Below are 15326 nucleotides of genomic sequence, written 5' to 3' on the forward strand. Positions count from 1 at the left end.
CATGGGAAAATGCTTTAATTTTCTACTCAAGGTTCATGAGATTCCAGGCACTGAAGAGTCATAAACATCTGCTCACCACCTAACTAATGCATCTTTACTCAAAACTGAAACCTCCTAAATCAAGAAGCTCATATTTGCGTATATAATGATGATAGCCCCCAAACCATCTCAAAAGCCCGTTGCTACCTCCAGCACAGTATGTGCTACTCAACCTATTTATAGTCGGAAATAGGTCTAAATTCTTAAAAATAGAGCCCACACTTCTGCTTTCGCAAGCATATTCCTGCAACTCAATGGCTGGGACTTACAAAAGGAGCCCAGCACACTACGAGACTAGACATCACGTTTCGATTCGAAAATGCAACCTGTTCTGGATCATGGGGCACGACACTTGCGCGTCTACAATCTCAATGCAATCTCGTTTACGAGCCCCCGAAACTTGTAGGGGCTTTGTCAATCTCTGTAAATCACCTGAATCGTTCTTGAGAGAGTTGCCTCTGCAAACACTTTTAACCCAAACAAGATCGCTTCTCAAACGAGCGCGCAGCCTGCAGAACATTTGGGAAACGACGAAAGCAAGGACCATCTCCCGTTGTGGTTGTTACAGACAGTTCCGGTCGAGCTAGCTGCACGAACGGAGCAGTCTCTTCATGGTGCTGATGGAAGAGCTGCGGTAGCCGCCTCCAAAGTGATTCCTGCACAATTGACAATCTCGCTCTGAGGCTGGCACATGGCTATCCTCTGTTCTAGGAAATGCTCATTTGCAGAAACAGTAGGTTGTTGCAAGTAGACTGACATGGTGTCAAAAGTTTACAGTTTGTATAAAAAAATTAAGATATTTCAGCTTGTATGTTGAGGCCCTTTACTTTTCTTACATTTGTTTTCATTTAACTCAGTTAAAAAAGAAAAACACTCCAAAAGGTTTGTCTTATTTCTAGAACCTATAAAAAATCAACCTTACAGTGAAACCCGTTTAGAACGAACCCATGTACAGTGAATCATTGTCGATATCGAACTCACGGAAAATTTAAATAAAAATGCATGTAAAAAGTACTTTTTATAACGAACAACATACTGGCTATATTGCACTTTTTCCACCCGGGAAGGCTTTTAAAAATGTGCAAACAATCGACTTCTAGCCTGTCCCTTCCCCCCCCCCAAAAAAGAGGCAAAAAAAGAAAATTCCAAAAGCTCAAGTTGCGAAAAAATTTAGCTAAAAAAACAAAAGCTAAAAAATACACTCTGCAGGCACGTGCAAAAAGGTCATAGCAAAACCTTTTCATCCCAAAACCGTTGCCCACGAAGAGAAGCGATTCAGAAGGAGAGATAAGCTAAAAAAAACCAAGCCTGCAGACATGTAAAAAAAAGAACAAAAAAACTTTCCAGTGCGTTATTACAAGGCGGAAAAGAAGAGATAAGAAAAAAAGAGAAGCTCTCGCCTTACAATGAACGCATCGTGGAAGTTTGATGTAAATGGTTTTTGCTATGTCCAATTGCTTGCTATATCGAACTGATCATAGCGTTTCCTGCTGTTCGTTATAAACGGGTTTGACTGTATACAGCCAGGATTCATCATATCGAGCATATTCGTTTAAGGATTTAAAAAAATAATCCATCGAAACAAGCGAGTGTAACTTGGTGTATTTATTGTTACTGCATTTAATAATATTATCTTCACAAGACCTTTTTCACAAATGTGCAAAAGGAATATCCAATAATGACAGCTCCCCAAGTTCATCTAATCTACAAAAAAAGCCACATGGCATGTTAGGCATACATTTAAGGCGTCTGCCATGGGGCCCCAATCTAAAGGTAACATATGATGCAAAGTTTTAACAGAGTAATTCTCAAGATGGTCGACACTCAGTGAAGACATAAGTCATTCTACAGGCAAAGCTACTATATAAGGAATGCCTTTGTAAACAAAAAGAAATTGGTTCAAGGACCAGAGTGGGTGGCAGGCAGAGATGTTTGAAACGGAAGATTGATGAACCAAAGTTGAAAGGTGGGCTAGTTGGTGTAGGCTAAACATAATGTAGGTAAAACAATGCAGAACGACAAAGACTAGAAGGAAGGAACAAAGAGGATGGGACAGGCGCATTCCTATGAAATGTGCCGCCATTATTACCCAACATCACCTGCAGGCTTTACGGGACTTTAAAGTATTTATATGTTATAGATTCTAGAAACTAAATACCCAATAACTTACAATAGAATTCCAGTACCTTTAGCTCGAACTTAGTTACACTTCAGAAGTAAGTTGAAACTTTGCTCAATTACACTTACTTTAACAAACTATGGCAAAAATATCTAAAAAAAATTAGACGTTTACAACTTCCTGTAACGCCGAATTAGAGCGCAGCTCTTGAGGAAAAGGAGGAGGGGAGGGTATGCCCCTCCTCCTCACCCATACCCTCTCCTCGTCTTCCCTCCTCTCCTCCTCCACCCTCCCCTCCTCTTCACTTTCCTCCTCCTCCTCCCCACGCATTGCATCATGGGAAATGTCCCATGATGCACCGCGCGGGACCCTCGTGGCGTCACGAGTCCTGCGCGTTGCATTATAAGACATTTCCCATAATGCACCGTGCAGTTACTTCTACGGCAATGCTGACGGCGATGCCGATCAAGCCGGAAACGGGCGCCTAAGAGCTGCGCTCTAAAATGCATCACTGGGAAAATTCAATACAAAGCAAAAAGATGTTGAAGGTTCATAACATTCAAACTTTAGAATATTAGCTGAGATGAACTGCAATATTCATATTTTCAAATTGCTGACTGCACCGGGTCAGAGCCGTGTATAGAGAGAGTTTGGCCATTCATTGGGAAGTATAGGAGGCAAATGAGGAGGCACCATAGGCCAAAAGTGGGCCAGGCGTGTTCCAAAGCATCTTCACAAATTCGAATGTGGCCAACCAGAAGCCGGAAATAATACCCTGGCGGTGGTCAAGAGAAACAAAATTAATAAGTGCGTCGGAGTAACTCTCGGTGAGTGAAAATATGGTGCACGTGATGTTTCGATTACGGTCGTCCCAAATCACGGTGAAAGAGCACGACTAGCGGGACGATCAACATAATTCGTACGCCAGGTGCCGAAGGCCGGGAATCTGCCATCGGAGCGATCACACACTGTTCGAGCAAAACAGAGTTTGAGCGGCACATTCGTTTCTTACATCTCTGCATGATCACAATTGAAACATCATGTGCCAGTGGTTAGCTACCTTCCCATGAGAGCAACCATCACTGTAACTGGGCATTTTCATCGTCTTTTTGTCTTTTGGTGGCTTTGTAATAATTGCAGTGATGTGATTGGCCGAAGCCATTTTGGAGCACCTTTTGGAGCAGCCAAAACAGTGTTCTGGAGCAGCAAAAGTGGCCTTTGGGGCAGCAAAAGTGGCTTTTGGAGCAGCCAAAAGAGTGTTTTGGTGCAGAAAAAGTGGCTTTTGGAGCAGATATTCTTAGAAAAAGAAAGATTTGTTTTAAGTGCTGTACAAACTAAGGGCACTTTGTGTTGTGTTGTGATGTGACGTGTTGGGACAGAACTCGCTGCTTGTGTTTTTACTGCTGAGACATCCCACAAGTATACAGTGCTGTAGGCGTTGCCGAGCAATTCTGGAAAAAACACTTGCCACCGTTTTACTGGTTCCCGACGTGCCAGATTTTTTAAAAAGTAAGCAAACGTAAAACAATGGATTGCAAGCATCCCGGCTGGCGCCTCTGTCGTGCAATCATGTTCACATGCACGTGAGGGCAACTTCGGCAGGCTCGCAGTTGCACGAGCTTCGTCGCGCGAGCGCAGACAACGGCTGCTCATTGCTCAATCGAAACCGAAACCATGCCACTCCACTCCTCCCAGTCGCCAACTGGTCCCCAAAATAGTATGCAAAATGTAACTGTCCTGCACACGACAATAAAGAGTCCAGCAGCGCATGCTTGCCAGGCCGACAGGCAAAGTACAGGCTAAACACACAGAAAAAAAGAACCTGAGCGCATCAACGTATGACATCGCGAGCCAGGGTCAAAAAGTCCTTGGAATGCTTTGTGCAATGACCGAACTCGAGACAAACAAGCACGCTGTGCGGGTTCAGCGTGCAGACATTGCCTTCTTTGCTTTAGCTCACTTCTCTTTACCAACTTTCTTTTGCGGCACATTTTTTACGTATCAGGGTCCCTCTGAAAAGAAAGCCCACCGAGAGAAACCTAAATAATCATTACTTCTTCAAGCAGTCTTTGAGTTAAATAGGAATTTTTATAGCAGCGTATGATCTAAACAACAACAGGAATGTCAATCCATTTCAGTTTAGAGAGGGCCATATCTGCAGCGATGTGGGGACGGCAACACAAGACGTCGCGCGAGCGCTTCAGCTCACAAAGTAACTTGCCGTGCAAAAATGCCATTTCGATGGTTTTGTTTCACAGCATGACAGCATGTCTGGCACCCGGCACACTAACGTCGGACCGTCCGCACACGCCCGCATCTATTGTCGAAATTTTTTTAAAAAGATGCGAGATGAGATTTTTGAGACGACGAGAGCGCGAAACGCGAGACGGCGGGAAAAACCATGCAAGACCGGATAGACGATTGATGCAGGGTACGCTGTGTTGGGTGGACGCTTGCGCCACCTAGCTCACGCATGCTCCATTACGGTTCTCAGTTTAGTTTCGGTTTTGAAAGGCGACCAAAATTGTTTTTTTTTGGTGCTAACTTGGCGCAGATTACCCATATTTTGGCAAAATGTTGCAGAATGTAACAGGGTCAGCCCCCTGGCGCAGTTTGGCGCAATTAGCGCAGCAATCACATCACTGTAATTGTTCCCTTCAATTAGTACAGTTCACCTGCATATTTTCTATCATAACTGCAACCAGACAGAGTCATGCGCTTAATTACATTTCAATTTCAGTAACTGTAGCTATTATAAATTGACTATAAAACTGTCAAGAAATAACCTTTCGCAGCTCCAAAAGCCAGGAGACGTTTTGTGTGATTTGCCGATAGACTTCTTTCACTCCCGGGGGGACCATTTGTGGGGCAGAGTAAAGGCAGGACTAAATGGACATTGCCAAGTCCTGGCAACCCACCAGTGGTTGAGGTAGTGGAACAGCTGGTAGAGGTCGAGCCGCTTCTCGAAGCCGGGGGCCTTGGGAATGACCTTGAAGTAGGCCGAGTAGAAGGCAGCGTCAAAGCCCCCAAACAGCTTGGCAATGGACAGGTCAAATTCCGCATGGCCATAGAAGGCTGCTGGGTCGTAGATGACTGCGGGAATCGGGGAAGCGGTACCGTTGGTGCAAAGGGAACCTTGAAGATCAGGTAGAAACTCCCCATGGTCAAGCAAAACTGCGCAAAAATGCTAAATTTCCTCGTCTCTTCCAAGTAGGCTTCTCATAAGGGGATCCACTATATAGAACAGCTCACGCACTGTCCTTCAGAATTCCACTTATTGAGGTTCCTGTACTTGGATGGTCTGTTCACGATACCGACGTGCCGAAAATGTTGACTACAAGCGAGGCTCCAGCAAAACCTGGATAGTCCCCGATTTGCCTAGAAATTGGTTCAAGAGATTATTATAGACATCCAAACTAGGGATCCAAATTGAGGTCAAGTTGAAAATATGGTCCGAGAGGCCCTACTGGCAACACTGAAAACATCAGGTATGTTGTACAATGGGGCATTACGGATTGCTCCCAACAGGTTACAAGAAGTTCGAGAGTGTGAAATAAATTCTGGTCAAGTTAATGCCAGCGAAACGAAAGAACATGCTCAAAATACCGTCGTTTCTAGACTGCCTGCTTGACTTGTACGACATACGATGTCACTCCCCCCATTGTAAGCGCGGGAGAATTTGAATGTTGGTTGCTATTGGAAAACAGCAAATGATGGTGGTGCCCAAACACCTTAATTTGCCGTTTTCTCAATAGCCAATTAGAAGTTATAGACAATAAATGGCATGTCAAAAAAGTAAAGCCTGGGCATTCCAAAAATATGTTCAGTTTGGATGCCGTTTTTTTTTTTTTTTTGTTAATTTTTCTTGTATGCTAAGCACAGATTTTGGCCTTAGTAACCATTTCGTGAGCAATATATGTTTATAAAAAGACACTATTTTATGGACAACACGCTATTTGTGCATCCCTCCAACCTATGACATATTTTTTGCATTGTAGTACTTTTCAAGAAACAGCACTATGCAGTGGCACTTGAACCTCACACCTCGAGGTCACTCTTTTGAGCGGCCTTAATCGGCCTTTGTTTACTTGGTCCTTGTTTTTGCAGTCGTTGAATACGAAGTTCATGAGTAATTTCTAGATCTCAATGTTTACCATGAAGAGCGAGGTTGAACAACATATATTTATCATACTGTAACAACGAAGGAGCATACCAAAACAGAAGTTGCCTAGACAAAAAAAAAAAGGATTGAATCCCATCAAAAAGAGACATTGCAGTATAAAACATTTCTTCATTGCTTACTCATACATGCCGCTGCACATAAAAAAATATTACGGCTAAGTTGGGAGCGGCAGGGAGTGAACCAAAAGGAATGCACAGTCGGGTGTGGGACTCAAAGGGAAGCGGCAGAGGGGACGGTGAGGCACGCACTGGGTCCGCCTGCGTGCTCAGCGACGTTTCCACCCCACAGGTCCCCGTGGACAAGAGAGGGGGCGACGTCGATGTCCTGGAAGAGCCCGGGCACCTTGTGTACCAGCTGGGTCCAGAGTTCGGCCGCCTCCCGGTCCCGGTACTTTTCCTGGGCCACCCGGATCTGGTGGTCAATGCGCTGCCGGCAAAAGAACTCCTGCGGGGGGGCACGCAGGCGGGCGGCGTCACTCTCGTGACAAGGAAAACCCTTTGTTTCGGCACCTGATGAGAGGGGCCCGAATGGATACTTGGGCTGACAGCAACATGAAAGAAGAGAGGTGTGTGAATGGTGCCACCTCGCCACGGAGGCAGTGTGTCGAAGCTTTGCTCCCGTTTCTGACAAACTTTCCGGGATGGTTCAGCATGACTGAAGTTCGAAAAACCGTCCTTATTTGCCCACACGTTTTCAAGGCTGCGAGGTGCGTGGAGCCCCAACCCGACAGTGCCCCTGCCGGGAGGTGCGCGAAGCCCGAGTAGAATTCAGACCTCCTTTCTGGCCCTGTTCTAACACCTCTCTCTTCTTCCACTGTGGCCCCAAGGAATGTACATCACAGTCTGGAAAGTGCGCAAGTTCCCATAATTTCATTTGTTTGCGTTCCAATTCCTTTGCACCTATTAACAAAATTATTCACCAGTCTTAATTAACAAATCATGAGGGTAGTCAAAGCTGGTAGGGCTTTTGGACTAGAAGTGGCAGCTGATGCTTCGATCACAGGATTAGTTCTTTAACGTTGGCTGTCAGTCGGAGTCTTAAAAAAATTCGTTTTCAGGTTATTCGGCGGAGAAGATTCAAAACGCTTTACGGGCAACATGGTCCTTGCAACTGGTGTTGGCGTGCTGTGACGAACTCGTTTTTGTTGATGCAGGCCACCAAGGTGAAACATTTCTGACAGCACCACCCAGGGTGAAGTTGTCAACTAGTTTGTTTGTCCTTATGTGTTATTATTATTTAAAGACATGGTGAGGTCTTTCATTACCACGTATTAGCCCCGAGCAGGACCGATTGGAGCGCTGCAATCGCTTGATAGTGACGTAGTGACAAGCATCACGTGACGAGGCCAGGTATTTTCTCCGCTTTGGTTTGCCCTGGTTGTGTGCTTTATTTAGCACGTAGCAGCAGGAACTGTTCGCAAAGTGTATCTTGCTTTTGCTACCATGCAAAATGTGCGTAGGATGAAATTTAAAAACAAATCTGAACAAGGCAAGCGAAACGATTGGAAGTTGTGTGTAAGTTACGATGAACCTACGGTAGCTTCATGGCCGCCAACACCGCCCGGATACTTCACCGTGGAGAGCAATGAGCATACTTCTACGTGCTTTTTGCGCACTTCCCGACTTCAAGCAGCAAACAAAAGGAAATACATTCGAGCCCGGTTATATCACACTCGGGTATTTCAAATTAGTGTTTATATCAAACAGTCCAAACATCCCCTTGAAAATCACATGTAATAGCCTAGGAGCCTTGTCCTTTTGTATCCAACTCCCATAGTGGGGACACTCGATAAAGCAAACCATAGCGAACAAAGCCCGGCTGCCCGCTGCTTTTCCCGTGATCCGATTGCGCCGGGGGCGAACACATTGCTTGCGTTGCATGGCGTGGCTGGCAGCGCGACTCCCTAGTCCCAAAATAAAATAAGCAAAAAAAAAAAAAATCTTTGGGGAGTCAGGTGTGTGGACAACAACCATTGAGCATAACACTTTGAATGTCTTATCTTTGTTTACTTCTTTCTTTTAACATTTATGCTTTGCCAGTTTTTCTTTTCTTTTTCTTTTTTTTGTTGTTTGAATTTAGTGAGCTTTCTTTTTTGTTGCTAGCTTAACTTTTTCCTATGGATCAAAAGATTTTTTTTATGTGTTTCGCTTTTCCGTGTTTCTTAAATTTGTTTAAAAATTATTTTTGTTTTGTTGCTTATGCTGTGTGGAGGTCCCGGCCAGGTGCGCATATAAGCGCGACGGTGTTTGCAGTCTCCGCCAACTAGGGCCTACTCTATTTAAGGGCTCTCTGATGCTCTATTTGGTAAGCTTACGTTTGTCGCAACCTTCGGTATTAGCAGAGAAGCCAGGAAATTTCAGCTCGAGCTTAATTTAACATATTTTTATACATCAAATTATTGATATATCAAACTATCTTACTATCCCCTTTGGATTCAATATTCGCGACTCCAGTAAAACAAACGGCACCTAGCGGGAACACACTGAACTGGCCGGAACAGGTCTCTTCATGATTTCTGCTCGTCTCTTCTGGCTTCCGTGTTTACATGTTGTCAGTGGTTTGCGCGACAGAACAATTCTACCGGTGACTCTGTCGTAACCGTAGTATCGCCTTGTGAGAAAGGTTGCTCTGCACGCGACCTATGGAACCGCGTGAGACAGACATTCTGCGTTTCTCAACGTTCATCAGCACCGTAGAGGGACAGTGGGCAGTCCTTTCCTCGTTTCCTCAAAGAAAGTCATGCCTCTGGAAGTTCGCTTACCCCAACACATCCCCGCAGGTTCGAAACGTGGAAGATAAAACGCGTTGGGACAAATTTTGAGTCCAATGCTTACTTGCTGGTGCCCCAGCATTGTGCGTGAAGCTGGCACATGGCCAGCATGACCTGGATTCGACCGCCATATTTGCCTGATAGTGGCGTTCCCCATAGATCGCTGGAGTTGCGAATATCTGGGTTCGACTATACATACTCAAAACTACAACTCTCAGCAAGCAAACTGCTAAGAAAACCGGCAGTTGGAATGCCAAGTTCAATGCCTGGTCGGCCATCGTCACAATTGGTTCCTATTTTCTCTGCCTGCCTTTTTCGACAGGCCAAAAAAAGAAAGGAAAAGAATAAAACTTGACAGGACCCCGATGGCACAATGACGACCAAATCGGTCGCGGTCAGTATGATAACAGAAAACTGGGTCACTAGGTCCTGTTCCAAGGTCGTGACGCCACTGTTAGCTAAGCTTAATTTTGACGAAAAGTACAACGAAAGAATTAAAACACCCAACCCCAGACTCTCATTCAAATTAATGAATCAAACATGAATTGTGAGCAATACGCCTCAAACTACGTGCTACCAATGACGCGCAGAAGCGGTCATGTGATACTTGGTACTACATCTCGACAAGGACCTGCCAGGTAGTGCCACTCCATCTTCTCGGGGCTAATACGGAAGCTGCATAGGCTAATGTGGGGCTTTATGTTCGTTTGTTAGAGCTGTGACTAAACTAAATAAGTCACTATTATGGCAAAATAAAATTTGGTTGATAGAACGAACATGGTCTGCACATAAACACTCATACTCTGGGAATTTTTAAAATGCAGCTCTTAGGCACTCCTTTCAGGCTTGAATGGCGTTGGCGTAACAGCATGCATTGCATTATGGGAATAATGCAAGCGAGGGTAACCGCACGGTGAATTACGTAAAAATTTCCCCGCTAAATTTAGCGGAAAGCATTCCTCGCTAAATTTAGCAGAAAAAGCTCCTCGGTTATTTAGCGCAAAAATTTCCCCGCTAAATTTAGCGGAAATCTTTATCTTATAAGTTTAGCGGAAAAATTTCCCTGCTAAATTTAGCAGAAAAATTTTTCCACTAAATTTAGCAGAAAATTTTTTCCGCTAAATTTATCAGGAAATTTTCCCCACTAAATTTAGCAGCAAAATTTCCACACTAAATTTAGCTATATTTAGCGGGGAAATGTTACCGCTAAATTTAACGAAAAACTTTCCTGCTAAAATGAAAGAAAAAATTTTCCCGCTAAATTTAGCGACACTTTTCCGCTAAATGAGTGGGGAGCAGGGGAGGAGGAGGAAAGGGTATGGAGGGGGAAAAGTGGCATACCCTCCCCTCCCCGTCCTGACAAGCTGCGCTCCAATTCAGCATTACAGAGAATTGTAAAAGTCTAATTTTTTCATTCCAGGCCATTCGAATCGGTGCATAATTCATGAACAAGCAGACAGGCTTCCTTTGCTGACAACACTTGAGGTACAGAAGTCAAGAGAACTAACGATGTCTGGAATGCATCCTTGACTGGTGTGTGCCTCCTTGACCCAGTTATGGCTAGTGGGAGTAAAGTAACATACGATAAATTGCCGCAAGCCTAGCAACAGAACAGCATACACTTTTGATGCCGTCCACCAACCAATAGATAGAAACTCCATGAGTTAGGACGCCACGACACAAGCAATGTTTGCATCCACCCGTCTTCTTCGCCACTGCTTGTACAGCCAGCCGTCAGGACTGCAACGTCTCATGCCATTACCCGGAGACCCCTGTGACATATCTCATTACCATTTCAAGAATGCTCCGAGGAACGGGAGGTGCAGGATGCAAAACACGCCACTTGTAGACACTTTCCAGGCACCGAAAGCGTACACGACACACAAACCACAGCGGGGTGCCATCCCACTCACCACCCAGTCGCCGTTCCAGCTGTTGTCCAGGGGCAGGTAGCCACAGCAGGTGGTGGTGTGGAAACCAAACTGCTCCACAAAGTCCTCCTGCTGGTTGTGGACCGAGCCACCATGGCTGCGCTCGCGCACCCGCTCATTGTGCAGGTGCATGCTGCAAGCGGCGCCCTTCGCTTTACACATCCCGGAACTCGCCGCTCCAAGTTGCGCAAGTTAAACGAAACCAAGTGTTGATTGCGGCAAGTTAGCCCCCTTGAGTGCGCTTCTTATCGAGCGCCGGTGCGCTGTGGAGAAGAAACACACGTGGAGCTCACTTTTGCGGGTGTTGCTTCTCCGCAATGCACCGGTGCTCGGTAAGAAGCACGCTCAACGGGGCTAAACAAACAGCGATCAACACTTTGAAAAGTACAAATATTGCACAATCGTGTGCTTAGGAGAAAACACACTTCAAAAGCGCGATAGTGCATGCACATGCTTGATGTATTTAAGAAGAAATGGGAACTTTGTTAATATTGATGCTATACCGCAGTAAAATTTTCAAAGCAAAATTGTGGTTTTTATGCAAGAGATGTCCTGACAACCTGCATTCATCATTCATAATTACCCTTTTTTTTTTTTTCTTCTGTAATTCGAGAGTGAAGATAGAATATTTGTATACAACAAGATTTATGAATCTCCTAGATTAGGTGCAGCTGGGCATCTCTATAGATTTAAATTTTTGATACAAATCTGTTGCTTACCTGCCATCCCGATGCAGGCATTGGACTTTCTGAGGTCACAGTTTATAGATATTGATGAAATTATATAAACTTCTATTAGAGGTGGACAAGTGGAAGCTTGAAGACAACCTTCACGAGTTCAGCTGGGTGCATGGTGCAACAAAGGCTTTGGGAAACCATTCGATAGCAAAAGGTGAGACACAGGGCCGTAACCAGGGGAAGGGTTAGGGGGTTCTGACCCCCCCCCGAAATTTTTTTCTGGGTACGGCCCTGGTCGGTGCACTTGCAGCCAGCCGATTTTAATCTCCACCTCTGCGCACGCGCAGTGGCACCGGTCGGCTACCGGGTACCAAACCGGGACCGGTTCTTCGGTTAGCTATGACTCTCCATTATATGCCACCGATGCACATGATTCATAGGTGAAAATAAGACAAAATGGCCGCCGTTGTCCCCGAAAACCCCCCCCGAAATTTTTTTCTGGGTACGGCCCTGGTGAGACAGTCAAGAGGTGAGACCGTCAGCAATATATATTTGTTGTACGGCACACTGCAAAGTGAGAGCTAAGTGCAAAACATCACACATGCAAAAGAGAATGCAAACAATTGTGTAGTGATGTGGTTGCACAACATACAATGCCACTTGAGGACAGTAATTTATGTGAAACTGACTAGTCGCTCGTTATACCAAACTGTCTACACCTAGCAGGATTGTGTGTGCTAGTTGTTAAAAAAGAATTTGTTCCAGTGGTCACAATAACATATTGAACAGAGAGCTCCTTGAAGCTTGCAAACACCAGCTGGGGCCATAAATGCTTCAACGCCAGCCCGTTTCACATAAAAATCGAAGCCACCAATATAAAGGGTTTTATAGTTGCTTTTCTCTAACTCGCCCCAGCACGCAAAAGTTACAAAATTCAGAGAAAACCTTATTTGTCGAGACAATGGACCTTTTTCGAGTAAGCTTCTGCGCATGCGCACACCCTCTCCACCGGCCATGCTTTCCGCTGTCTCCATTTTCACTGCATCCCGCACGACCAACATTGTCAGCGCCTATCTTTCCACTTATTTTGTCTTTTTTGATGATTCTTTTTTGGGGTATCGGTAGCATGGGGCATAAAAAGCAATGAAAACCGATAGAATGGCACAATGTCCATCTGCTTTGATGAGCGGAGTCCCTATGGGCTGCCCTTCATTTGTAGTTCGTGGACAAACCGCCACATTGTGCTCCTTACTCGAAGAAGGTCCCTCATTTAACTTAAGTCACGAAAACACCGGCTCCCGTGCCCCCGAAACGTGCTTCGAGGCGAACAGCGTTTTCTCTTTGTGTCATGCCTCCGCCCCCCCTCTGAAATTAATTATCCGGCACTTTGCACAGTGGCACCTCAATTTGTTAGGGAGACCGGCCCGTGACCGGAGGCAGCGTTAATTCGGGAGAGTGGGTCGGGCACCTGGCCAACTGCTCTCCGAGCTGTGCAGAGTGCTTGCTCAGGTGCCGCATCTCCACGTATTCCATGGCCAGCGCAGCTCCGCCTTCAGGGTTGTCCACAATCTGCAGCGTGTTTGGGAGAGGATACAAATGTCTGAGAGACTGGCTTTTTTATCTCACCGCAACGCTCCACTTTCAGCCCGAAATTACTGCTAGATGAGATGCCAAAACTTCACAAGTTAGCATTATCGAAAATTCAAAAGTTTCAATGCAAACACAATGGCTGATGGAGCATTTTCTTGTGAAAAATTCCCAAAAACTGCTAGAAATTCTAAAATTATATAACGGAAGCATCGGATCACAGCCTTACTAATACATTCAGGTGGAAACTGAGTGTTTGTCGATACATAGTGGACTTCTTTTTTCAGTGAGAAAATAATGGTTAGAACATTATCTCAAATACACAGCAATGCTTACTTTTACCTATGGCTCAGCAATCAATCGATTAATGCTAACAAAAAGCTTTTAAACTGGTTAATCAGTTGGGTTTTGAGCTGAGAAAGTGTAGGCAAACAAAGACAACGTATGAATGCCTACTTTATTAATTACCATATGCGTGTCCATTTTAGGAGGCAGGACTGTTGTTTATTTTTCTAAGCTATTATAGCATTTCATATGATTTCATTCAGATATAAGTAATAAAAAACATTTAAGTTTTCTCCGCATTAAAAAAGTAAGTAACGTAAGTTCCTGGAGGTTCGTATAGTCGCTGGATAAAGAATGTTTCCCCAATTTAATTTCTTTGGGTAGTACAACATCAAGCTTCAGGTGTGATTGTACATTGTGCCATTTATGACAGCAAAAAAGGTAGTCAAGAAAAAGTTTGTGGTTTTGCTCCTTTTATTATAGTTTTTTTTTGTATATCTGGAAATGAATTAAATTGATTAGTCGATTAATATTTTAATTGAAGATTGGAAATCAATCACATCGAAGAACTTTAATATGGCACCCAGCCCAATCTACAACAGCAGCATTAGAAACTTTTTACCACCAAATTATGAATTTTTTTGACTAGGCAATGGCAGAAGTATGAGATGCTCTACTCCATCAGTAGTATTCCTGTTGATGTACTCAGCCATTATGGACTACAGCAATAGGTGTACATAAAATTCATACAAGAAGTTAGTGAAAAGTGAGTACCGTAATATCGAGAGAGATAGCCCACCAAAAATGGAGAGCAAATCAGGTGAAAATAAGGAGTGGGATAACTTTCAATGTGCAATCAAGAAAAGTTTTAAAAAAAGCCACTTTTTGGTCATGTGTCCTTGCCAAACATATTAATGCAACAAGGGATAATGAATCAAAGATGACTTCCCAGTCAGCAATGTTTGCTTACTTTTAAACCATATACTTTCCGGTTTTAACCGAAAAGCACCAATAAACGTTAGCCACTGCCGAAAATAAAAAAAATCGATGAAAACCAAAAAATACTGCTTTTTGGATCTTTTCGTACTAGCTGCAGTTTTTCTTCTTTTTTTTTTTTTTTCACCAAAAAAGTTTGATGTAAACAATTGTCACACTTGTTCTTCCTCTTTTTCTTTTTTAAATTCGTCTCTGGGTTTTCCGTCAGCATAGGTCCCCCAAGGTCTCTTAGTAATCAAGATGTGTTTTTTCTGTCAGTGCTGGTTACTTTGACCTTCAGTTTATGTCTCCAAAAGCTTGGCCTCATTGTGCCCTTTTGTAGATTGCCCCGCAGAAGGTTGCCCTCCTTCTTTGTGGACCCTAGTTTGGCAGTTTAAAGTGTTTTTCACATTGTTTGGGTTCAAGCGTGTCGAGGGATGAGATCGGTCTTTATACTTCGCTTCACCTTATGTCCAGACGCAGTCGACGCTACGAGGAAATGGGACCAATCAATTAAGCAGTGCTAAAAGTGCAAGTCACTGGGCCTTTTCATGTTTGCGAATGGTTCAGCGAAGATAGAACACATACAGAAACATGACGAATACCATGGTAGTGAGTCTCAGAATGTATGTGTGCATATATCACAATAATGAAGTCTGAAGAACATTGTGTATCAGATGTAAATAGAAGTTGAACAATTTCTCATCTTGATTGTTTGTTTCTAGTCCCGATTTTTTCCATCGATAAAAGTCGTTTTAAG

General features: G+C 44.1%; 1 protein-coding gene across 1 annotated transcript in view; it reads right to left on the bottom strand.

Annotated features, from left to right (window-relative positions):
* LOC8051595 (ketosamine-3-kinase) overlaps nucleotides 1–15326 on the bottom strand; it is a 24550-nt gene continuing 9224 nt past the window's right edge. The window contains exons 4-8 of the mRNA XM_002435665.5: nucleotides 13188–13288; nucleotides 11025–11175; nucleotides 6590–6785; nucleotides 5077–5251; nucleotides 1–695 (exon numbers count right to left, since the gene is read on the bottom strand). Of these exons, the coding sequence (XP_002435710.3) occupies nucleotides 623–695; nucleotides 5077–5251; nucleotides 6590–6785; nucleotides 11025–11175; nucleotides 13188–13288 (696 nt within the window). The 3' untranslated portion in view covers nucleotides 1–622. The remainder of the gene's footprint in view (nucleotides 696–5076; nucleotides 5252–6589; nucleotides 6786–11024; nucleotides 11176–13187; nucleotides 13289–15326) is intronic.

This window comes from Ixodes scapularis, unplaced genomic scaffold (assembly GCF_016920785.2).
Source record: "Ixodes scapularis isolate PalLabHiFi unplaced genomic scaffold, ASM1692078v2 PGA_scaffold1__304_contigs__length_218370807, whole genome shotgun sequence".
NCBI lineage: Eukaryota > Metazoa > Arthropoda > Arachnida > Ixodida > Ixodidae > Ixodes > Ixodes scapularis.